The sequence below is a fragment of the Annulohypoxylon maeteangense genome, assembly GCF_022496945.1.
Source record: "Annulohypoxylon maeteangense strain CBS 123835 unplaced genomic scaffold GGS22scaffold_3, whole genome shotgun sequence".
Lineage (NCBI taxonomy): Eukaryota > Fungi > Ascomycota > Sordariomycetes > Xylariales > Hypoxylaceae > Annulohypoxylon > Annulohypoxylon maeteangense.
In genome coordinates, this window is record NW_025953250.1 from 2,566,446 (window position 1) to 2,589,199 (window position 22,754).

The 22,754-nt window shown below is 47.9% G+C and overlaps 7 protein-coding genes across 7 annotated transcripts; 3 read left to right on the plus strand and 4 right to left on the minus strand.

Moving 5' to 3' along the window:
• Window positions 1-1,653: 1,653 nt before the first annotated feature.
• Window positions 1,654-3,420, minus strand: GGS22DRAFT_155953 (glucosamine-6-phosphate isomerase). Its single transcript, XM_047960293.1, has 4 exons — window positions 3,080-3,420; window positions 2,993-3,025; window positions 2,371-2,916; window positions 1,654-2,315 (listed from the first exon to the last, which is right to left on the minus strand). The coding sequence occupies exons 1-4, from the start codon at window positions 3,257-3,259 to the stop codon at window positions 2,007-2,009; spliced, it is 1,068 nt and encodes a 355-aa protein (XP_047822300.1). The 5' UTR covers window positions 3,260-3,420; the 3' UTR covers window positions 1,654-2,006.
• A 1,899-nt stretch (window positions 3,421-5,319) lies between these two features.
• Window positions 5,320-7,685, plus strand: GGS22DRAFT_97700 (hexokinase). The gene is made up of 3 exons (XM_047968588.1): window positions 5,320-6,427; window positions 6,488-7,060; window positions 7,119-7,685. Exons 1-3 carry the CDS (start codon window positions 5,829-5,831, stop codon window positions 7,588-7,590), a joined length of 1,644 nt encoding a protein of 547 aa, XP_047822301.1. The 5' UTR covers window positions 5,320-5,828; the 3' UTR covers window positions 7,591-7,685.
• Window positions 7,686-8,497: 812 nt separating this feature from the next.
• On the plus strand, window positions 8,498-9,094 carry GGS22DRAFT_97722 (uncharacterized protein). The gene has a single exon (XM_047968589.1). It carries the CDS (start codon window positions 8,648-8,650, stop codon window positions 8,972-8,974), a length of 327 nt encoding a protein of 108 aa, XP_047822302.1. The 5' UTR covers window positions 8,498-8,647; the 3' UTR covers window positions 8,975-9,094.
• Window positions 8,992-11,641, minus strand: GGS22DRAFT_97725 (p53-like transcription factor). Its single transcript, XM_047968590.1, has 3 exons — window positions 10,752-11,641; window positions 9,219-10,592; window positions 8,992-9,126 (listed from the first exon to the last, which is right to left on the minus strand). The coding sequence occupies exons 1-3, from the start codon at window positions 10,889-10,891 to the stop codon at window positions 9,009-9,011; spliced, it is 1,632 nt and encodes a 543-aa protein (XP_047822303.1). The 5' UTR covers window positions 10,892-11,641; the 3' UTR covers window positions 8,992-9,008.
• Window positions 11,642-12,755: 1,114 nt separating this feature from the next.
• Window positions 12,756-16,664, minus strand: GGS22DRAFT_97735 (glycoside hydrolase family 3 protein). The gene is made up of 6 exons (XM_047968591.1): window positions 16,248-16,664; window positions 15,996-16,114; window positions 14,637-15,905; window positions 13,361-14,586; window positions 13,222-13,308; window positions 12,756-13,160 (listed from the first exon to the last, which is right to left on the minus strand). The coding sequence occupies exons 1-6, from the start codon at window positions 16,295-16,297 to the stop codon at window positions 13,143-13,145; spliced, it is 2,769 nt and encodes a 922-aa protein (XP_047822304.1). The 5' UTR covers window positions 16,298-16,664; the 3' UTR covers window positions 12,756-13,142.
• A 346-nt stretch (window positions 16,665-17,010) lies between these two features.
• GGS22DRAFT_155968 (carbohydrate esterase family 9 protein) lies at window positions 17,011-19,368 on the plus strand. Its single transcript, XM_047960294.1, has 3 exons — window positions 17,011-17,230; window positions 17,285-18,793; window positions 18,849-19,368. The coding sequence occupies exons 2-3, from the start codon at window positions 17,727-17,729 to the stop codon at window positions 19,093-19,095; spliced, it is 1,314 nt and encodes a 437-aa protein (XP_047822305.1). The 5' UTR covers window positions 17,011-17,230; window positions 17,285-17,726; the 3' UTR covers window positions 19,096-19,368.
• On the minus strand, window positions 19,353-22,052 carry GGS22DRAFT_155971 (glycoside hydrolase family 3 protein). Its single transcript, XM_047960295.1, has 6 exons — window positions 21,439-22,052; window positions 21,313-21,385; window positions 21,037-21,258; window positions 20,896-20,988; window positions 20,491-20,832; window positions 19,353-20,420 (listed from the first exon to the last, which is right to left on the minus strand). The coding sequence occupies exons 1-6, from the start codon at window positions 22,023-22,025 to the stop codon at window positions 19,407-19,409; spliced, it is 2,331 nt and encodes a 776-aa protein (XP_047822306.1). The 5' UTR covers window positions 22,026-22,052; the 3' UTR covers window positions 19,353-19,406.
• Window positions 22,053-22,754: the final 702 nt, after the last annotated feature.

Consider the following 22,754-nt stretch of genomic DNA (forward strand, 5'->3'; position numbering starts at 1 on the left):
TCGGACCAGCCATATCGGACAGGTTCCTAAGGTCGAACCCTGCATGGCTTGCATATCTAGGTGAGTTAGGTGGCATACGTCCGGCTGCCGGCTACGTATCCAGGTAGGCAACCAAATAGTGTACGAGCAGAGAGCCAGATTGGTATTGGGTCGTTGTACAATCAGCTGCGGCGTCCTGACATCATGAGCTGAAGTTTGGCGGCAGCAGGGACGCAGAACATCACATGCGCCGTTAGGAGGTAGCTAGGGGTGGTAAGGCACACGATTGGATCGGCGATATGATCAGTACCTACTCGTTTATAGGTGCTTCCTCGGCAAGTCTATGGTCCTTCGCGAGATGGAAGAGATAGCAAGAGTAACAGAGTGAATCAAAAGGACGCGGGGATAAACTAGGTAGGTAGTCAAGGGTAGTCAGGGTAGTATCGGTGATAGTTGGTTGAGCTGGTTGGATGATCGTATCTCCAATGATCATCTAGTAGCGTCATTGGACCTGGGTGACCTATGGCAGATTTGAATAACCATGGATCTTTCCCCTCATTTTATCCCCCCGGCCAATCGTTCCCCAGTTCTCTAAATACAATTAGGAGATAATTATAAACGTGATTTATTATATCTGCAGGTCCCCGTTCTGCTTTTCGTTCGTCCGACATGTCTGATCTTAGGATAAATAAGTCAAGTAACATTTGATCTTATCCCGGAATTGGTTCTATGCTAGGTAGGTAGGTAGGTAAGTGTCGTGTCAGTGATAGACAATAGTTAAGCTCATAGAAGCTCTAATATTAGCTTCTAAGCTTTTAGTTATATAGGGCTAACCAATCTATCCGTTTCTATCTTGATAGGCATCTTGGCATATATGTATAGTATGAAGTAGGTAAATATACCGTGCAGTTTGAGCTTTGAAGAGCTGACTTCGGAATTCAACAATTGTTAAACTTCCCCTTCGAGAGGAGTCGTATTATTAAATAAGCCGACTCCTTCATCTTAAATGTATTAAAATGAGAGGCTGTGTAATATGGGGATGAAATCGTATAAGATGGAACATAGGCCTTGTGATTCAGGATTTATTCCTAGAGGGCTCATGCTTAAGGTACATAGCCTACCATTGGCGGTCTCAAAAGAGGAAGCTCTCAAGTACCAGTTCAGTAAGGACATCCCCACAAGGCTTATCTAATATCTTCTCCAATGCCGCTGTCCATTGCTTTTTAGCGGAGACGGACGGGAGATCCCCTAATCTAATATGATAAGTCACATATGGTACTTAAAAATGCCCCTGCGCTATGAACTTCACATGTATGATATGATACTAGTACAAGTATTAAACTGTCTTACTAGCATTAATGCCTTGGAATGCTTCGATGGCGCTTTCAGCTACTACCTACCACTACCTACCGACCTACTTATTATCTAAACAATGGACTCCCCCGATTTGAATAGCACGCTAATCCGTGAGAATTCGACATAACCCACCGCTTCTTTTCGACTTACCTAGGCACATACCTGTCGCTTCTATTTAGCTGCGGACGAGACGTATGAATCCGGAATGTTGATACGTGCCGAGTGGTAAAGCTTGGTCACCTGAGTAGGACAATAGGGACTTTCAAAAGCACGAACGGACGAAAAAACAAGTAAAATCACTTGGAACACAATAAATCATATCTATATTGGGTATCTTGGGTATCTTAAATCTATCATATGTACATATCTTGAGTGTACATGTTATATGCCTCACGCGTTCTTTAACACGTGAAGATGGGTATAGAACCGCCGACTCAACTAACAGAATCTGCTGCATACGTACGTCTTATCTACGAAATCGACTCTGGCAAGTAGATAGTCTACCTCCTGGTTAGTCCGTAACTGATATCAAATCTCTAATATCACCTTTCAATTTTTTTGTCCTAACCTGTTAATTCAACTCTTGTAAAAGCCCAATTCACCCAAACCATACCATGGCATCCGTGATGCGATAATCCTACACATTTACCCTTATGTTGAAAAATACCACGTTACGCCCCGACGCTAGCTACTCGTTGTGCCTCGGGCTGCGGGGTCAGTCTCCTGGAGATGTCAGGAATTCCGACACGGTCCGCCATTCGGTCCGGAATTAAATCCGGAGACACTGACCGGACCGGATACTCAGTTGCTGGAGTAGCACGCAACAGACGGGATGTCATAGGTTGCGGTGCAAGAATCGTAGGAGATTGAACCTCGTCGATCACAGTCTTAGGAATCGGTCCCGCTCCGGTTCTGATGGTTGATGGCAAAATCTGCTCGAATCCCTGCTCCCTCGCAACTTTCTCGATGCTCTTGAAGTACTATAATAATCAATTAGCTAATGGCCGCTAGATTTTACCCCGAAGATATGCTTACCTTAACGGTCTTCACTTGCAGTTCCAACGTTGCATCCTCGTCACACACTATCATGGGGTGAGGATGTAACTGAAGGCTTGATAATGTCCACATGTGGTTAACGCCCTGCTCAATGCACCTCTGTAAAGCGAGAGCCTTGCGAGCACCGAGGATAATGACAACCACCTCTCTCGCTTCAAGCACGGTCTGGACGCCAACTGTCAAGGCCATCTTAGGGACCTTGTCAATGTTGTTTCCAAAGAAGCGAGAGTTGGCGAGAATAGTGTCGTAGGCTAGTGTCTTGACACGGGTCCTTGAGGCCAGACTAGAGCCGGGTTCATTGAAGGCGATGTGGCCGTCTTCTCCAATTCCACCTAAGAACAAGTCGATGCCGCCGGCACGCTTGATCTTAGCCTCGTACTCCACACATTCTGCTTCAAGGTTTGGGTTGTTGCCGTTTAGAATGTGCACGTTGTTTGGGTTCACGTTGACGTGGGAGAAGAAGTGCTTCCACATGAAAGAGTGGTAACTCTCGGGATGGTCTCGAGGGATACCGACATACTCGTCCTATTTTGGATATTCATTAGCATTCGGACATATATAGATACCTCATAGATGGGAATGTATTAATATTATCTCATACCATGTTGAAGGTGACGACATTTTCGAAGGAGATCTAAGTTAAACTAGTTAGCTATAGCTCCAAATTATTCGTCTAGCCCACACATACATTTCCAGCCTTGTACTGCTCAACTAAGATCTTGTATACACCAAGCGGACTTGAACCGGTAGGTAGGCCAAGGACAAAGGGATGTGCCGGGGTAGGATTGAAGTGTCGGATTCTCTCGATGATATAGTTAGCTACATAGGCGCTGGCTGTATCGGAGTTGTCGCGGATGATAAGCCTCATTTTGGTTTTATTGAATTTGGGAAATTGTGTGTTAGATAATGTGATAGTTGTTAAGGGGTAAGATTTGGATTCGAGGTGAAGATAAGCAGAGATGGATGTAGTTCTGTTTTTACGGACTTATCTACGGAAACAGGAGGAATTCAATAGAGACGCTTAGAGTAATACAGGTTTCGCAGTCATTATGAGGAGGAGCCTCATAGTGGCAAAGGCAACAAAGGCCTCAGCTGGATAGCATCGGACACCATCGGACGTACCGTCGATGATGGAACGTTTGCCCCGGATTGGCCCGTTCTCCACCACGATGATAGTGAACTCACACTTGTAACTGGGGAGGCTCATTGAACGTTGTAGTAACCTGTCCATGAATGGATTTAGGTCATGTGGCGCCCCGGGCTATTTGGTTGGTTGCTTTGTTAGAAGTGAGTGTCAAGCTCCAGCCAACCACACGTTCGGGAGGTCTAGTTTCGATAACGAGATCATTACTTAGTAGGTTATCTGATGCCTTACCCATCCCCCGGAGATCTCGGGTTCGCTTAGTGATCGTGACGGGTACAGGCAGGTAACGCTGGCTGACTGGCTGGTAGGTCGAACAGCTACAGTACTAGACTCCGTAGTACGGACGTACTGTGTATCTCGATGTGCGTGTATGAGAAACATGTCATGTCCTGACGAGTCTCTGACACACTGAGCTAATGCAATTTCGACATCATCTTCCCGTAGTGGGGAAAGCCAAGCCAGGGACTCGTCCTAATCCGGGATCAATGACATTTGGTATTCGATGCGATCTAATATTCGTCTAAGTGACTTTCACTAGAGCCGCAAAGCTGAAATAGGAAAAAGGAAAATAATATCTTCAGCCAAGCAGAGCACTACCGCGAATGTGATCAATATTTTCCCATGGCTTTCTCGGCTAAGGTTGGAGAAATGAAAAAAATAGATGAATATTGAAGATGGAGAAGTATGATACGCTCCCTTAAAAAATGGAATGTTCCAAATTCAGTCTCTTGCCACTCTTGTGGCTTACGTCTATTGTAAGGGAAAGGGCGAAGTCCTTGGAACTCCTGGTACTCCTGGAACGCTAACGAGGACTCGGTAACTATGCAAACTCAAAATTGTCCCAATATGTCTATGCAAACGCCATGTGGCTCGTGCATGTTGGACGATCCTTGCTCCTTTAAATATACTAAACCTTAGACCTAGAACCCTAGAAAGGTTAAAAAAATAGTTGACTTGGAATTCTAGAGCCTACAACGTTACATCTACAAACATTGGCCCAGATGGCAGATAGTACCAACTGGACAACACCACCATACCTTTACCCTTTACTACCTCTACTACCTTTCTACCACCAAGGTGAGACAATGTCAATGTCCGATGTCCACCTCTTCCCTTCCCATTCCTCTTCCTCTTGTATCCTCCTCCTTTCTCTTCCCTGTCCTCCCTGATATCGACAGTTGATTGGTGCGCTGTTCGAATCCGAACCCCTGTCATATCTGATTCTTCGCTGACGGATCTACTACTATCGTTATTGTTATTGTTACCTGCCACCATAACACCATAACCTATATGCGCTCCTTGCCTTTTTCAGTATTATAGCTGTACTTTTTTCAATTTTTTTTACTTGTTGCTACGTGAGTACCACCGAACAAAGCCCTAAGCAAAGAAAAAGAACACCCCCGAAAAATACCATCAGCATCCAGCATCAAGCATCAAGCATCCATGATCTCGAAGTCACCTACCATACCTAGAAAACGGTGGCGCTAGATCTGTTCTTCGGTCCACTCTCTTGGATCCCCATCCCGCCCTATCCCATATCCTCGGGCGTTCTAACTACTATTCTAGTCCTGTTGTTACTGCTTTTGTTATTGTTGTATGTGTTATTCTTTCTGTTAGGTGGTAATACAGACGCTAGTTAGACCGTTGGGATCAAGCATAGCTGTAGGCGCGAGCCACGTTTTACCTAGCTTAGGGGGGATCGATGGTCGATGGTCAGTGTTGAGTCAAGGTTGAGTGAGAAAACTAGACCTCTCACCTCACTTTTGGTGTCTATCTCGACATACATACACTTTCCACTACAAGCAACCCAGCGCAACCATTCTCTCTCTTCCTCGTATCAGAGACTTGTTATGCCTTAAGCGTCCTTCGTTCTTATTGCACCACTCGTTCATGCTGTAACCCATTGGGTCTGACCTGAACACACCCCCCGTGCTCTGAACCTTGGTCTTGGCTCTTTATTCTTTACTTCCCTCCTAGGATCGTACATTACTAGATCCAACCAACGGGGTCGTCTCGTTAACTTCGAATTTGACCGGCAGGTTTCATTTCTGCCGTTCTAGCCTTTTCCCGCCTATACGAGTACTGACGCGGCCCTAAGGAAACATTTCACTCACTACTGCTGTTTCCGATTGCCTGCTTCCGCTGGAACATGACGAATGTTGTTGCTTGAAGACCAGTCATTCCAATCTCGTCTTCGAATATCAGCTGCCTCTCTCATTTTTTTCGGCTCTGCCCATGTCACCTTCATGACTTATATTTATACCCAACTAGACCCTCGAGCCAGTACCCTGTCATGCAGCCACTCACTTCTGCAATGACTACGTTAAAGAAATCGCTGTTAGCGGCTCTTAAGTCCTTCCTTCGGGGACGGTCCTTCTTGCAGGCCATACTTGCATTTTGGATTAGCCCGAAGGCTTTTAAGGAACATCATGTCGACGGAAAGAGGACATACCCGTCGAGGGCTATCGAAGATTTCTTGAAGGAAGCAGAGAAGCTCTTTTTAGGATCTATCGACGAAGACGGGCTGAGAAGATATTCGTCAAATCTTAAGCGCCAATTTCGAGAACGGTTACACGGCCATCCAGAATGCATGCTCCCGTCTTTTAATCACCTACTCCCCACCGGAAAAGAACGAGGCCAATATCTTGCCCTCGATGTCGGTGGATCGACGCTGAGAGTTGCGTTGGTGGAATTAAGAGGCCGGGAGGCGACAGGAAGGGAGAGCGAAATCATTCGAATGGTCAGCTTTAAGATCACACCGGAAGTTAAGAAGCTTGAAGGCCTAAGCTTTTTCGATTGGATGGCAGCACGAATTCACGAAGTCGTACACAATGACCTTTCACAAGAGCAAGACATAATACCTATGGGTCTTGCTTGGAGTTTCCCAGTGGAGTAAGTATACCTCCCCTTTCGACTATGGCCTATATCAACACTAACATAACTCGTAACAAGACAAGTATCGCTAGGCGGTGGACTTCTACTTGGTATGGGGAAAGGGTTCCTGGCTACCAACGGTTTACTGGGCCAGGATTTGGGCGAACTCATCAAATTTGCGTGCAAGAAACAAGGCCTAAACGTCCAACTCGAGGCCATCGTCAATGATAGCTCGGCAACGTTACTATCGCAGGCCTATGTACATGGCTCGACGCGCTTTGGCCTGATCTTAGGAACGGGCACCAATATCGCGGTCCACTTGCCGGTGTCAGCATTTAGTCGTGCTAAATATGGCAAACGACCGGAAAGTTGGTTTGAATCCGCAAGCCACGTCATTGTGAACACGGAGCTAGGCATGTTTGGGAAGGATATCCTGCCTCTGACACGGTGGGACGAACTCCTGAACGCCTCACACCCTCGGCCCGACTTCCAACCCCTCGAGCATTTGTTGAGTGGATTCTATCTCGGAGAAATCTGCCGACTTGCCATAGTCGAGGCCGTTGAGACGGCGGGGCTACTGGGCGGTCAATTACCACCGTCCCTGGAAAAGCCGTACTCGCTCGACACCGAAATCTTGTCGAGAATTGAGGCGTAAGTCCCACATAACGAATACTGATTAATAATCTCAGACACTAACACGTTACTTCAGCGATACATCGCCCACTCTCGAAAAAGCCATATCCGAGTTCGCAACACACCATCCTACTACCACGTCACCTACCTTCTCCGACATCAGCACCATCCGTGCTCTCGCAACCTTTATATCACGCCGATCCGCTGCCCTCCTCGCTGCCTCGGTCTTCTCACTTTGGGAACTACGACATGAGACCGAAGCGGAGACCGCTCCCGTGACCCCAAAGCCGACCCCCTCGAACGATAGCGGCGTAGTCCTACCTTCCCCCTCAATCGACGAGCAAATCAAGGAGATCGAGGCCAGCACCAAGGTCGCCTTCAACGGCTCCGTCATCGAGCACTACCCGGAATACCTGCCCACGTGCCAACGCTACATTGACGATCTCGTCGCCCACAGTCAATACCCCGGATCCGTGGACCTGGTCCCGGCCATCGAGAGCTCGATCCTCGGTGCCGCGGTCGCGATCGCGTGCGCAACTACGGCGTAGAACACGTTACCTCACGGGACGGAAAAACATAGATTATTTACGGTTGTACATATACCTACCTACCTACCTACTTATACCTATTCACGCCATCTTACCTATCCTATTTTTAACGGCCTATTTCCTTTTCCCATTTTCGGATATTTTCGAAAAACATACCTACCTACCTATATACCTAGTGTTATTGCGCACTTTATACTCGACGAATGACGCAAGGTGCGTGAGAGGGAAGGCATAGATTGCTTTCTCCTGTCGCGGCTTGCTGTTGTCGGGTAAGGGTGGCGCGAACGAGCGAACAAGCGAGCAAGCGAGGAGCTTTGATAGCGGGAACATCTAGATGGCGTTTAGGTACGGGTATATATATAGGCACATAGCATATAATGAAGACATGCATTGTTTAAGAAAAGTTGATTTCAACATCTGTGAATAAGGGAAAAGTAAGTGTGGACTTGAATAGATGTAGTAAAAGTACCAACGTTGGCTAGATTGCTGAAAGCGACCAAGAGGCAAATGCTCATTCGCTCGCTCGATATGCCGTATACTAAATAGGTAAGTTCTCACACCAAACTTGCCCTCCATAGGTACTAGGTAGGTAAGCTAGTGGTAGGTAAGGTATAGGTAAAATATAGTACAGCAACGCAACAAACCCGATTAAAAAAGACAAAACACAGACAAGCAAAAAGCAACGACGATAATGACGAACGACAACTCCGGCGAATGATTTGCCCAAAGCGCTATAGATACTACATACAAAGTACATAAGTACTAACTACATACAACATATATAGAACTACTACTACTACCTAACCTAAGGTATATATTTCGAAGCCAGTCCAGTTCCAAGCCGATCCAGTTCAGTTCAGTCGGGTTTCCAGTTATCGCAGAAAATTGCAGAAATAGTTGTGGTGGTGGTGGGGGTGATGATGGAAAAGAATATAGGTCATAATACATACTGAGATATTTCCTCAAAATAAAAATTCAAAAGTTGCGCCTGCTTGTTTGTGTTTGTGTGTGGGTGAGTTAAGGGGGGGAAGTGTGATGGATATGTTGGTGTGATGTAATGTTATTGGGTTGTGTTGTGTCATGCCGTCGTTCGATCCATCCACGTCCTCAGGCCTTGTTCTTTCTCTCCTTTTTGCTCTTCGTCAATTCGCGCACGCGCTCGCTCGCTCGCTCAGTCTATCCCAATTCACTAGACAGATTTAGACAAACAGATATAAGATGCCCGCCTCCTCTTATTCCACTCCGATCCGGTCTAAACTGGTACACCGGATTTTTGGCTCTGGTCCATATATTTATGAAAGGGGTTGATCTGATCCACACATTCGCTCGGCGCTTAGGAGTACATGGTAGGTATTCGAGGTACCTGATGTATATCGGCTTATAAAGTTGGGTAGATTGGCAAGCTAGGTACCCAGTACTCATTCGGCAGAGAAGTATCGCTTGGACTTATTCCTGATTTGTTGCGCTTTGATCTCTTGTGGTACGGCGATGTGGTGCACGATATGTGGGCGGTATACGGTGTCTACGAGCGGTGTCCTGTTTTTAAGTGTAAGTGGGTGTGGTTAAATATCAAGGGGATAATTAGGGGGTGGGGTCGAATTGAAGTTAAAGTTAGTGATATCACTTACCAATCATCTACACTAAGCGGGAAGTACTCATATAATTCCTCTTCCTCCTCTATCGGGCTGCCACCCGGCCCGTGACTCGTGGATGTTCGGTGTAGCCTCGGGCTCGTTAACGAGTCGGTGTTAGACCGATTATTCGGGCTCCGCTCGTCCTCCGATAAAGATAAGTTTATCGGTACGGACGGTGCCGAGCCATTGCCGTTGTTGTTGCTATTGTTATTCTTCGTATGGCTACTTAACGCCTGCTGCGTTTTATGGTTTGATGATTCCTTGCCCCATGCCGGGACGGGAGGTCGGTTTATATTGGGTGAGAGAGCCATTTTCTTCGCCGGATGAGCTTGTGCGTTTTGTTGTCCACCGTATGCGGGTGTTGAGGGCGTTGCCCAGGACGAGCCGGATGGGGTGGTGCCTAGGGATGGTGATGAGAAGTGGTGTAAGTTATGCGCGGAGTCTGACCGCTCCGTCTTGAGGTTTGCTGTCGAACTTGCGTCGCTGTGAGTCCGCGCTCGCTCTACGTTGGCAGGCGTCTTCTTCTCGCCTGTTAAGGGAACGTCCTTTCTGCTATCAAAATTTCGCGGGCTTCGTCCGCGGACGATCACCGGACCGCTCTGGATTTCGGCGATCTTCATAAACTCGCCTCCTGTCTTCATCTTGCCGAGTAGGCTGATCTGCACAACATAGTGCTGTTGTAGTCCTTTCCGGCGGCCGTTATTCGCCGTCGCGCTCTTAAACTGCAGTCGCTTCCATGAGACTGGTATGCTGACTCTATGGCCGTCAACTTCCTGGCCGCCGCTTAGGTCAAGCGCGATCTTAGGTGGGGCGCTGGCGACCTTTGTCTCCTGACCTTCCCCTAAAGCCGGGTTACTGCTTTTCCAGGGTATAGAGATGATCTCAGTAGACTTGCCCTCGATGCTCTCCTTGGCCGATATCGAGGCAAAGAATTCTATAATAGGGATCGCGCGACCCTGCTCGTTCATCACCTGAGTGCAGTGTCGCGGCATTGTTATTTGTCCGGAGCACTGCCATAAGTTCCGCCGATAGCATGTTAATTCTAGCGGTCGCCCCGTTGATTCGCCGCCGAAGACATCCTCGGCTACGAAGAACATGCCATATAACTCGGCAGACATATTAACTTCGGAATATGCACCTAAAGCATCGTCGAGTGGGGTGGCTTTCGCGGCTGTTGCCGAGAAGCTAAGAAGCTTATCGTCCGGCTGTTGTGGTGATGAGCCTTCATCGTGGAAGTCTTCAGGGTGCGGCGCAGCGGACTCGTAGGGTTTAGAATAGTTGAAGGGGTCTTCGAAGGTAGTAGAGAAGGTTTCGAAGTCGTAAGAGGGAGTAAAGGGTAGTGGAGGTAGGTTGCCGTTGACGTTTTCTCTATCGGGGGGTCTTAGCATTACTGTGTTATTGTATTTACCGCCTACACGTGCGACTCTTTTTTCTCTTCGATGCCGCGGATACCATATACGCAAGATCATCCACGCCTATATCCGCATAAACCGGAAAATTCAATGCGCTCATCAAGATTAGACTTACAACATAGATTCGTCAAAGTTAAGATCAGGATCGAAGGGTTCGATGCCTAGGCCGGAGCCGGACATGGCGGCGTTTAATCCCATGGCGTCTCCCGGGCTGGCGCCTGACTGCAGCGCCGGCATGGAGTTGAAAGTTGCCATCGCATCGTATGGAAAGGGCTAATACCCTTCCAGCAAAAAAGGTTTAATCTTGCTTCTGCTTTTCCTAGATTGCTTACTGCTGACAGGTATCGGTTGGGAGGGCTGGAAAGCTGACGTAGACTTTTGACTTTCGACTTCCGACTGATAACGAAGCGAGCCGAAACCAACTCCCCAATGCAGATAGATTGAAAAAAAGAAAGAAAAAAACTTTAGCTTCCACACCGTTATGGGACCAAGTGGAGTTGAAGGGTTGTTGGCAGCGGTCTCGAGCGGATTTGCGGTGGGAATTGGTTAATGATGTTAGAAAGCTTGTTGATAGATAATGTTGAATAAACTGTATGGAGAGTTGAAACGGATTCGGGATGTCAAAAAACAACCAACTAATCACTTGCTTGTCCGAATCTTACCACTGGCTTACCACTGACTGCTACTGGCTACTGGCTGCCACTGGAACACTGGAACTTAGGTACCAGGTAAGCGAAGCGAAGCTAACAGTAGGGCGAGAGAGGAGCACTGGAGCAGCGCAGCGGAAAGTGGAGGCGCGAGAACCAATTCGACCAAGCCAAGCCAAGGAACAAGGACCAAGGGGGTGGAGAAATGGGAATTAGCAAAGATCCGCCGTTCGACTAGGGGCTGGGATTCTTTGGGTCTAGCCTTGGAGGATTATTATCGGTGATAGCCCTGGAAGTTAATATCAAGAAGTTAAGAACCTTGAAGCTAAGAAGCTAAGAAACTAAAAATCGAAAGTAGGCAAAGAAAAAAGAGAGAGAAAAAGGCTTTTAGGACTGGGGTTCCTAGGTACATAGTAAACTCAAAAAGACTAAAAGAACTTAAACCGGGACCCCCCTAGAACTACCTAGTATTCAATCCATTTAATCTCATTTGATAGCCGTCATAGGTCATACACACCTACATATTTCACATACATCAACATGGCTAACATCGAATTTCAACCAATAAGTACAAGCGCAATACCTATAGCGGGCTTGGTGCCTGGGCGGGAACTGGGGTAGGCATGTAGGTATGTACAGTAGAAGCATGTACAATGTAGACGTACATCTGTCCGTCCATGATTCCATAGACTATGATGATGTATGATGTATGTAAAAGCCGGAGGTTACTCAAATTTGGGTTGATAGGGGGGTTCGTCTTTTCGGCCTCGGGATCTCTGGGCGTTCAACTAGATGGGATGAAAGCTACCTTAATGGTAAGTGGATAATGCTCCAGGGCTGCCCCTATCGGTTTATCGGTCTCGTCTCTTTTCTTTAGTCCGTGTGGTACATTACCTAAATCATGGAGGTATGGAGGGGGAGGGGGGGCTTTGGGAAATCGATTCTGCAGAAAACCAACTTTCTACCTTCTGGAACGAGTTAAAAAGAAACTCGGCGGGTGGGGTGATGGACATCCATTGTCATCCAAAGGCGGGCGAGACAGGCCAGAGACAGGCCTTGCTTAACCCCCCTTGGGTCTATGGGGTTATATCACCACATTGCCGAACGACTTTATCTGTCATCTGTCATTAATTGCCTGCCTTTCAAATCCAGACTCTCGGTGCTTCTCTTGCATGTACGTCCGTCCTTACATAGAACTTTCAACGCACCTTGCATCTTCTATCCTTACCTAGGTGCATACCTTAGGGGTACCTATCTATTACTAGGTGCTTGTCTATCAAATACTCGATCGCGCTGTAGTGCGAACAATGGCCTTCTTATCAGTTGACTTGTCTCTCCACATCCATCACCACTAGTGCTATGTAGGTACATACTGTAGTAAACAGATTCCGTTTGTTGAAGATCACAACCCCTAGGGGTGCCACTACTGTAGTATGCCGCGGCGCCGCGGTTCATTTTCTATTTTTAAACAAGGGACAGCCTACAGCTTACGGTCTACGACGACGACGGGGGCTCAAAACTCAATCGGTAATTGTGCGTTTTAGGATTCAAAATCTGAACAAGATTCAATTCTTGATTGGTCAAAATCACGATCCCATTGCCACTAACTCCGGCTCGCTCACCCCGAATATATAAAAAAAATAAAATACATAGGCCAGAAACGTGTGTCGAAACTCTTGTTGGAGCAGAGAAACATTATTGCACTTCCAGACCCCCACCTCCAATCCACTATTCCATTTTCTTCAGGGGAAAAGGGGTACCCAAAAACGTACAGTTCGGTGAAGGACCTCATTCATTCATTCATTTAATATTCGTTCGATAACTTTTTGTGCCCTGGTCACCCCCAAAAAGGTAATTGTTCAACTAAGGTCAGACCACTATCTCAGATCTCAATGATCAGCAAATTTATATCGAGATTTAGACAGGCATAACACTTACGTTCTCCGGCGAATTTGTAATTTCGTCAAACGTTTGCTGAACTTCGAAACCCATAGCTACTAGAGGTTCATGCGCCTCGTCGAGAACCTAAGCATGTTAGTTATAATGATCATACCCGGTATAGCTCGGGTCAACCTACCCAACTGAGCACACTCTTCGCTGATTTGTGCGCCTTGTTTTGTCTCACGCCCATAAATGCCAGTCCCTGCAATATCAATCTAGAATGTGCCGTCGAGGGAATGATCGGGGCAATAATGCCACCAATATCTCCCCCACTAATAGAATGAAGCGCGGGGATATATGTCGACAGCCGGCTCGCTGCTGTGCAAATAATAACTGTTCCCAACAGATTATCAACTGCGTTCTTGGCTCTCACTACTCCGCTCGTGTTCGTTTCTTGAAGCGCAAATCTGTAGAGCTCTACGACTTCGGGTCCCGCGTGCGTTGCTACATGATTCAGTACTGATTCAGCGTTGTCGAGTCCGTGGATTAGGTCGAAGCTAATGCTCGCTCGTTGTATACTCTGTAAAAGACCTTCAGGTGGCGTCCAAGCGCCGAGATCATCGATAATCATGTTCGTTAGTCGCTTAGGAAACTGCGTGTCCCATCCCACGTTGTCGAACCAGCTCTTGTTGCTCCCACTTTCATCAACAGGTACACCTGGAAATACTCCTGGAAATGTAAGCCCTAGTTGGATCGTTTTGATCCCTTGCTTCTGAAGTAATGCTCGTAGCGCACGACGATGTAGTGATCTTCCAATCGATACGTTTCGTTTTGCCGGGTCGACAAAGAGTGCGCCGATAGCCCCAACACCTTTTGTGTAATATGTAGCCACAAACCCGTACAACGTTTTTGTGCTACTATTCCGAACGACAAAATGCGCCTCTTCAATATGCGAGTTGAATAACTCAAATGAGTGGGCCGACGATGTGAGATACGGGAGACTCGGTGTGCTGGAACGGGCTAAGGTTCTTAGTAACTCTTCGAGGGCGGGGACGTCTCGATCGCGGTCGTAGTTTTCGACGAGCCACTGCTGTCTTGTCTTAGAAACCTTCTTGCTCTTCCTCATCGTCCCCGGCATCGACCCTTGAGGCGTAAACTCCCCGTATAGCGCACGGACAAGGGATGCCATGGCTGTCTCGGTGAAATCAAAGGTGCAGACGTATGTTCCGATCGATTTATCCATCGCAAAATCGTACGGCGAACTAACTGCAACTACAATGAGCGACTTCTTCTGGCCCGTACCACGAAGCATGTGACACATCATGGCTACGTGCTTTGTGAATCCAGTTTGGTACATGTTTCGGTTAGCGTCAGCAGTTACTATGATGATCGCTGATGCTCTGTTAATCAGATTTTCGTGCACTGGTACTCTGTTAGCTTGATAGATAGGATGAGACAGACATTTCCCTAACCTGGCCGGAGTCCATTCGCAGTATACGATGTGTGAAGAAGTTTACCGTTGCGCATCCGAGCTATTGATCGACCTAGTTCTCGAAAAACGCCCTCTCCGCTCATGATCGCACCACGTTCCTGATGAATCCATCTTTCGTGTAAGGAGGGATTCCCTTTAGTTCCCTTCTCCAACAAGCTTTTAGTAGCTGCCGAGGCAGGTAATGGCTTGACTAGGGGTGTTAACAGTAAAAGCTCCTCTTCTTGGAGTAGACTCTGCGATAGAGGAAGTAAGTTGTCCTTATCCCGTACAACTGTAATTGAGTGATCATAAGCCTTCCTTGAGAGTGCAAGGTGTGAGGGGTGTATCTTGGACAGCAAAGGAAGCCCAGGAGGGTTCAGAGCTTTCTGCCAAGACGTACACACGCTTTTCATCCTCAACACTCGCTTCAAAGAGGTATGGATCCGGTCTTTCGAGATGATGCCGTTTTCATAACCTAGTTTCAGCCCAGAGATAGCTTCCAGTTGTACATCATGCGCCCTGCATAAAAGCACCAAGTCGTTGCCTGCTTCCACAGCCATCACGGTCCCTCCCTTGACACCATACTCTTGTATAAGCGACTGCATTTCGAGGCATTCCGAGATGGCGACACCCTTGAACCCAAGCTCATTTCTAAGGAGGTCATCTACGACTTGGTCGGAAAGACAGGCGTGCATGACGTTCATTCCAGCACTTTGGATCCCAACCCCGCCGACGAACATGGCATCTAGGCGTCCTGCACTGATTGCATTTCGAAATGGTATAAGAGCGCTGAGGTTGAGTTCTTCTAAAGTCTGAGTAATGATAGGCATGTCCAAACTAGACCCGAGGAAATCGATATTCCCGTAAGATGGGAAGTGCTTCCCGCAGGTAGCCACACCAGCATCTTTGTATCCATTGATGGCAGCGATGCAGAATTGTGAAGCTTCTTGCGGATCGTCACCAGTAGCTCGAACTCCGAGAGGTTGATGCCGAGCATTGGTCAGTACATCTAAGACGGGACCAAGAATGAGGTTAACTCCGACGGCTGAGACTTCGGTGGCTGTAGCTTTTGCTATGCTGTATGCTAGCTCTGTGCTCCCTGTAGCAGCAACGCCCATGGCGCTAGGGAATTGACATATGTAATCCTCGTCAAACAGACTGTTGACACCTCCATTTTCTTGGTCAACAGCTATCAATAACGGCTGGGGATGTCCTGCTTGGTGAGCTATTGTTTGAAGCTCTTGAACCAACAAAGCAGTTTGTTCGGCGGCTATAGTAATGTCGCGTAGTTAGTATCCCTCTGACGTGTACCTCTATGAGCATTGACAAATATCTCGGAGATATGATAGACATGGTATACATTTTAGATTCTTAGCTGTCAATATAATTGAACCTAAATGATGGTTCTCAATGAGGTTTCGAATTTGAGGCGTTACTTCGGTACCATCCCATCCCATAATCAGCATCTGGCCAATCGCCCTATTAGTCGTTAGTGAGAGACCTGCTTTAGCCTTGCAGCCGCATCACCCCGGACAAAGAAACGCGATCATGAGGCTCTTAGGGCTCTTAGGGTTCTTAGTGATGAGAATAGATAAGAACCGGTACACCGTACCAATCGAGATTTTGCCATAGTGGGTCGAGTTCGATGTCCGACTTGGTCATTTTTGCGGTGGTATCGCTCGCTACAACTTCAGAGTATACTAGCAGGCCTTGAGCCGAACGGTGTACGCGTAAAAGATCAGCATGGGCTTTCTCGGACTTTCTCCGTCAACAACGAATATGAGCGTAAGCGTGAACGTGAGTGCGAGAGTGAGAGTTACGGAGGGCCGGAAGTCATGGAGCTAGTTAGTGTGTAAAGCCTGTGAAGTTGGGGTAAGATAGGATTAGGATAAAGCACCGAAGTTGATGCAGTATCAAATGTAGTATCAAGTGTGTTTGGTGAGGATGAAGAAAAGAGTTTACAATGATAGACCGATAAAGCTATGGGGCTGGAGTGAGAACTTCGGCAGTATCAAATTTTAGAATTGTTAGGGGGCTGTAGAGGGGGTAGTAAACCAAGGTTGTATCGCATAAGCGATTGCCCAAATGCTATCGATAAAACTCTAGGCCCTTGATATTTGACAGGTCCCGCCTAACCCACCTAGCCCACCAAAAGTGCCTGGGCAAGTGCTAAAGACCAATTGCTCTTTCTAGAAGGGAAGGTATTGTACCTCGGTATCCGGGGAGGATCATTCCCTGAATTTAGGGGAATGTACGCTATCCCAATTTGACTTTAGTTGACATTAGCCCCACCGGTCATACATTTCTCGGGACGATAGCAGCTATCGGGGTTCCTTTGCCTCTCTCCAAAAGCCTTCTACCACTTCGCAACGTTACCTTCACCACTACAAGAAGCTTTCTTTGATGTACCACGATCCAATTTTCGTTTTCGTTACAATGGATTGTCACACAGCGAAAACGATCTACTGTTGTAGAGGCTCTAGCAAGGGGCCGAAGATAGACGCCGACATCCACAAATGATACCTGAGTATCTAAAATCTAAGAGGGCCTCGTCAAGTTGGTTGCCACCACTTTACCACCACTCTCACACTCTTAGTAACAAACCCTCCGACCTAGAATACCCTAGAGGATGCTGACCAGTCTTCTTAGTCACATGTTGTTACCATTGGCCTGGACATCTTCTACATAGTACACTGGCATCAGTCCATCCACAGGAAAACCGGGCTCCATTGTCACAATCTCAAGACTGACGTCTGACCGGCCCCACCAGACCAGACAGCAGAGAGCAATCTCACTTGTCATCGGCCCTTACAGTGACGCCAGTGACTAAGTGTTCTGGCCTTCCAGATACTGAAACACATGGGTCTAACACGCCGAGATTTTTCGGAATCGATATCGGCCACCCTTCGGAGTCAGCGGCAACGCATCGTGATATCATGAATAAGTACATCTATGAGCCATTTCCCATAGTTTATCGTGTTTTCGTTTATGGAAACTCAAATACTCGCCAAAGGGACAATTGTCCTACAGCCTGATAAAACATAGAATCATCAAACAATCTATTTACAACTACCTACAAAGTACTTACATCATGCCGCACTCTCTGCCGTCGTCGCCCAAGTCGACACCGTCGGATGGTCGTAACGGCATTACCAAATTCACCAACTGTCGTATTTTTAAGAACGACAAGTTAGTCGAGGAGGACCTATGGGTCAACTCCATCACTGGCAAAATTATTAGAAGCCAAGCTGCTTTCTATGATGATTTCATCCTCCCGGACGAGGTTGTCAACCTTGGTGGTCGTATCTTATCGCCGGGTCTTATCGAATCCCAGCTAAACGGTGCCTTTGGTTTCAACTTTTCTACTCTTCTCGAGCCTGCCGTGTACGCGAAGAAAGTCAAGGAGTTGAATAAGCAAATGGTCAAGACCGGCGTTACGTCTTACGTCCCTACTATTACAAGCCAACGGAGCGAACTCTACAAACGGGCACTACCACATCTCGCCCCGTCCGGATACTTGCAGGTTGCCGAAGATGGAGCGGAATCGCTTGGCGCACACTGTGAAGGTCCATTCTTGAGTCCCACCAAGAACGGAGTACATGACGTAGATGTGCTGCGGGTAGCCGAGACATTTGAAGACTTGGAAGATTGCTACGGCGCATCAAACCTAAACCCCGAATCCACATTTCGTCCTCTCCCGATCAAGATGATAACTGCCGCCCCGGAGCGGGGACAAATGACGAAGCTCATCCCCGAACTTACGAGCCGTGGCATCATCTACTCAATTGGCCATTCGGAAGCAACGTACGAAGAGGCATCAGCTGCTGTCGCTGCAGGTGCGACAATGATCACTCATCTCTTTAACGCTATGCGACCTCTGCATCACCGAAACCCCGGCATTTTCGGTGTATTGGGTCTAGCAGAAAGCTTGCCCCGCCCCTATTTCGGTATTATCGCTGACGGAGAGCACTTACATCCCACAACAATCAAGATCGCTTTCAACGCTCATCCGGATGGTTTCATCCTTGTCACAGACTCCATGCACCTCGTGGGTCTACCAGACGGCGCTTATCAGTGGACCAATGGCGAGAATACGAGTCATATCTTGAAGAAGGGTAACAAGCTGATCTTAGAGGGTACCGACCGAATCGCTGGAAGGTAAGAATTAGCCCTGAAAATTGAGATATAATAATATGACTAACTGGCATTATAGTTCGATAACACTCATCGAATGCGTGTCTAATTTCCTCAATTGGTCTGGCGCAAGCATACCCCAGGCCCTAAAGGCTGTCACAACGACACCGGCTGCCATGCTAGGGCTGCAGGGTATCAAGGGCTGTCTCGACGACGGCGCAGATGCGGACATGGTCGTCTTATCTGAGAGCCCTAAGACAGGTGGCGGTATTGACCTCGTCGTGGACGAGGTCTGGAAATTCGGTACCAAAGTTTTTACTCGCTAATCCTTACGCATAGACAAATGTAAGAAGGGATAGAGGGAACGGCCCATAAGTTACCTAGACATGATGAGACAATTTTGTATTTAAAGAATGGTTATGGAGTTAGGTGGTCTATTCGTATCAACGTCAAAACGTTATCGCGATCGGGTTCATATATCCCTATACATGGTAGACTGAGGATCTGGTATACCCCTAGTGGCTTTGTTAGAAGTAGGCCCATTAAAGGCGTCCTGTTAAAGAGCTTTAATTATCAATAAACATGTATATATTCACGTACCTTTAGGTACTATGTCATTTGTGTATGTACGTGCCTATCAAACAACAGTAAGTGTAGCATTTCCTCTAATATCCTTACTCGAGCTCCCAACATGAATAACAAAATCGCCAGGTTCGACGACGTACTTCATATTTATATCCCAGAGCCCCAAATCAGCGACATTGATATCGACACTCACCGTCTCCGTGGCGCCCGCCTTCACAAACACCTTCGAAAACCCGCGTAATTGCTTATTCGGCACAACAACACTAGCCACCACATCCTCAACATAAACCTGCACCACCTCCGCGCCATCCCTCTCCGACTCATTCGTCACATCAACCTCCACCCTCACCACATCCCCCGACCCAACCTCCCTCCTATCAAGCCTCACACCCGCATACCGAAACGTGCTATACGACTTCCCAAACCCAAACTCATACAACGGCATCGGGCTATCCAGCACATACGCATGTCCAAACACCATCGTCCCATCCTCATCCACCGCCCCCGCATCCGAACCCCCACCCGTGCGCCCCGAGTTCAGGTAATCGTAATAAACAGGCGTAGTCCCCACATCTCGCGGAATAGAAACACTCAGCTTCCCAGACGGATTCGCGTCCCCGAAAAGCACGTCGGCTAGCGCGTTGCCGCCCTGCTCTGACCCGTAGAACTGCTGTATCACCGCTGCTGCGGAGCTCGAGATCCAGGGCTCCGTCACGGGCTTGCCGGAGGAATATACGACGATGGTGGGTGTGCCGGTTGCGATTATGGCTTTGACGAGGGGCGCTTGCGCGCCGACGAGGGCGAGAGAGGAGATGTCGACGTGTTCGCCTGTGGTGGCGTTTAGGCCGGCCCAGAGCTCGTCTTGGTCGCGCGTCCAGGTTCCGACGACCACGATTGCGATGTCGGCTTCTTGCGCGGTGGTGATCGCGGTTGGGAAGTCGGATTGCGAGGTCGACCACCGCGTGCAGCCTTGCGCGTAGGTCACTTTGCCGCTGCTGGCGGCGGTTATCCCGTCCAGGGGGGTGGTGCCGAAGGTTTGCGCGGGGTGCGGGATGTAGTCGCCGTACTGGAGTTGGTTAGTTACTGTTTTCTGATCTTCTTTAAGTTGGTATGGGGTAATATGGGATGTGACTAACGTTCATGTAGCCATGGGCCATGGGCCCGATTACAGCAATATTGGCATCCTTTTTAAGGGGCAGGATGTTATTGCGGTTTTCGAGCAAGACGATGGATTCTGTGTCTAGTTGTCTCGCGAGCTCGATCGTCTCTGGTGTGTGGATGTACTTGGCCTGGTCTTCTGCCGCGACGCCGGTGAAGGGGTTTTCGAATAAACCGATTTCGAATTTCGCGCGCAATTGTCTCGAGACGGCTTGGTCTACGATGTCGATTGAGAGCTTTCCGGACTCGACCATTTCAGGGATTTTCTCGAAGTTGAAAGATCCACCGCCCATTTCAACGTCGTTTCCGGCGGGAAGCGCCTAGAGGCTTGTTAGACCCCAGGTGTTGGGTTTACTATTTCGAAGTATTATAGGCGAACTTACCAAGTTTACTATAACTTCAGAGTCGATAGGGTTAGATTTGCACATCTTGAAGTTCTTGCATAGTCGATCTGTCGCTCCCGCATCGCTCATTACCTGTTCATATTAGAACTTACATCACCAGCAACTCAAGGAATCACTTACGAAATACTTATAACCCCATTCTCCCCTTAATATATCGGTCATGGTGTGTTTATCGGCAACGGCGGGAACTCCATCATAGCTATGATATGCCGACATTATAGAAAATGCGCCACCGTCGATAATCGCTCGCTTAAAGGGGGGAAGATATGTAGTTCGTAATTCTCGCTCTCCTCCGTGTACGGGGCCGGTATTCAGACCTTGTTCAGGTGTCGCAAATGCGGCCTTTCTCCATCAATGTCTATTACTCTAAAACTTGAGACGGGGAGGGATGCTTACAAAATGCTTCACCATAGCCGAGACATTGCCTGACTGGAGGCCTTTCACGTAGGCATGGGCTAGTTCTCCTGTTCTAGTCTCATTGTCAGCCGTAGATACAATATCATAATTAATCGAGTCCCATACAGATAGCCATCTTCTCCAAATGTTTCCTCCACACGGCCGAACCGCAATTCGCGAGCTAAATCAGCGAGAGGCCCGAAAATCTGGTTGACGCCTAGGGCACGAGCTTCCTGGGCGATGGCTTGTGCCATCTTCTCCACCAGAGATGGATTAAAAGAACAGGCATGGGCGATTGGCGAATTAAAGATGGTGGCGTTCGGAATTAAGAAACCGTGTATGCCCTCGGACTGAACCCAAGCCGGTATCCCGAGCGTCGTGTTCTGCATCAGATAGTCCTGTCCAATTTTGACGCCATCGCTAAGCGTCTCCCAGGGCATGGCGAGGCCGACATAGAACGAGCCAGCCCGAGATTTCATGTTCCATTCAAGGCCAGTCTGGTTGACATTTCCATTTTTGATATCGAACCAGTTTCTCAAGTCTCCTTGAACTAATTGAGCTGTCTTTTCTTCGATTGTCATCCGCGATAATAGATCAGCTACTCTATCCTCGACCGGAGCCGACGAATCCTTGTATAGTGGCGCGTTGCCATTATCGGATAAAGCCCGCGTAATAGTCACGAAGGAGGCGAGGAATAGAATTAAAGATCTCATTTTGAATTAGCTACCCATTGAACACCCTTAAGATATCACGGCATGAGGGTAGCTTGAGCAAGACTACCCAAACACTGATTGTCTCGACATTAAGACTTATATCGCAACTACACACGTATCCTTGGCTACCATCGCCACATTGAAGGTCAACTGAGGTCTTAGCCAACGGGAGAGCAATCTCCGAATTCTGGTTAGCCTTAACATAGGGCCTGATTTCCAAGCAAAGCAACTAGTTGAAGAATGTCTTAGATATGCAGCCTCTGGCTGTTCTTCATCGCTGACCAGACTGCTGGTCCGTCTTTCCGAAAATCTCGCTGCTTGCCTAATAAGAATCTTGTGTAGGTATGCAAGATCTCAACTTCTATCACGGCTCACGATGGAAAATTGGAGACGGGTCGGGGTCCGGGTGGAGAGTTGGGGTAAGTCCGGGGAACGAAGAAGTATAAAATCAAGCCCATGTCGCCACCATATTCTCTGTTATTGGTGGGGAGGGATTCCACCGAACTGCCCCCCGCCTGGGGTTCGTGGAGACAGCCCATTATTTCTTTCGTTCGTAATTGAACCGACATCTTGTCACCTGCTGCTGTTGAGCTAGTAGTAAATTCATCTCACAGGAGCGGTTCTAAGATGACATTTCTACTACGAGTAGGTATCCATAGATGATACACATATACGAGATGTGTAGGATACTAGATGCTGTGAATCTCTCGCAAACCCGGCCCGGTTTCC

What these genes read in the sequence shown, in the direction of transcription:
- GGS22DRAFT_155953 (XM_047960293.1), bottom strand. Translation starts at nt 3,259, where the DNA reads ATGAGGCTTATCATCCGCGACAACTCCGATACAGCCAGCGCCTATGTA. An exon ending in AGCAGTACAAGGCTGGAAAT is followed by an intron (nt 3,026 to 3,079) that starts GTATGTGTGGGC and finishes AGTTTAACTTAG; the next exon opens with ATCTCCTTCGAAAATGTCGT. An exon ending in ATGTCGTCACCTTCAACATG is followed by an intron (nt 2,917 to 2,992) that starts GTATGAGATAAT and finishes TATCCAAAATAG; the next exon opens with GACGAGTATGTCGGTATCCC.
- GGS22DRAFT_97700 (XM_047968588.1), top strand. Translation starts at nt 5,829, where the DNA reads ATGCAGCCACTCACTTCTGCAATGACTACGTTAAAGAAATCGCTGTTA. An exon ending in GCTTGGAGTTTCCCAGTGGA is followed by an intron (nt 6,428 to 6,487) that starts GTAAGTATACCT and finishes ACTCGTAACAAG; the next exon opens with ACAAGTATCGCTAGGCGGTG. An exon ending in ATCTTGTCGAGAATTGAGGC is followed by an intron (nt 7,061 to 7,118) that starts GTAAGTCCCACA and finishes ACGTTACTTCAG; the next exon opens with CGATACATCGCCCACTCTCG.
- GGS22DRAFT_97722 (XM_047968589.1), top strand. Translation starts at nt 8,648, where the DNA reads ATGTTATTGGGTTGTGTTGTGTCATGCCGTCGTTCGATCCATCCACGT.
- GGS22DRAFT_97725 (XM_047968590.1), bottom strand. Translation starts at nt 10,891, where the DNA reads ATGGCAACTTTCAACTCCATGCCGGCGCTGCAGTCAGGCGCCAGCCCG. An exon ending in AACTTTGACGAATCTATGTT is followed by an intron (nt 10,593 to 10,751) that starts GTAAGTCTAATC and finishes ACCCCCCGATAG; the next exon opens with AGAAAACGTCAACGGCAACC. An exon ending in CCGCTTAGTGTAGATGATTG is followed by an intron (nt 9,127 to 9,218) that starts GTAAGTGATATC and finishes ACTTAAAAACAG; the next exon opens with GACACCGCTCGTAGACACCG.
- GGS22DRAFT_97735 (XM_047968591.1), bottom strand. Translation starts at nt 16,297, where the DNA reads ATGACCAAGTCGGACATCGAACTCGACCCACTATGGCAAAATCTCGAT. An exon ending in CTATGGCAAAATCTCGATTG is followed by an intron (nt 16,115 to 16,247) that starts GTACGGTGTACC and finishes AACGACTAATAG; the next exon opens with GGCGATTGGCCAGATGCTGA. An exon ending in TGCGAATGGACTCCGGCCAG is followed by an intron (nt 14,587 to 14,636) that starts GTTAGGGAAATG and finishes ACAGAGTACCAG; the next exon opens with TGCACGAAAATCTGATTAAC.
- GGS22DRAFT_155968 (XM_047960294.1), top strand. Translation starts at nt 17,727, where the DNA reads ATGCCGCACTCTCTGCCGTCGTCGCCCAAGTCGACACCGTCGGATGGT. An exon ending in ACCGACCGAATCGCTGGAAG is followed by an intron (nt 18,794 to 18,848) that starts GTAAGAATTAGC and finishes CTGGCATTATAG; the next exon opens with TTCGATAACACTCATCGAAT.
- GGS22DRAFT_155971 (XM_047960295.1), bottom strand. Translation starts at nt 22,025, where the DNA reads ATGAGATCTTTAATTCTATTCCTCGCCTCCTTCGTGACTATTACGCGG. An exon ending in CGGCTATGGTGAAGCATTTT is followed by an intron (nt 21,259 to 21,312) that starts GTAAGCATCCCT and finishes TGATGGAGAAAG; the next exon opens with GCCGCATTTGCGACACCTGA. An exon ending in AATGGGGTTATAAGTATTTC is followed by an intron (nt 20,989 to 21,036) that starts GTAAGTGATTCC and finishes TAATATGAACAG; the next exon opens with GTAATGAGCGATGCGGGAGC.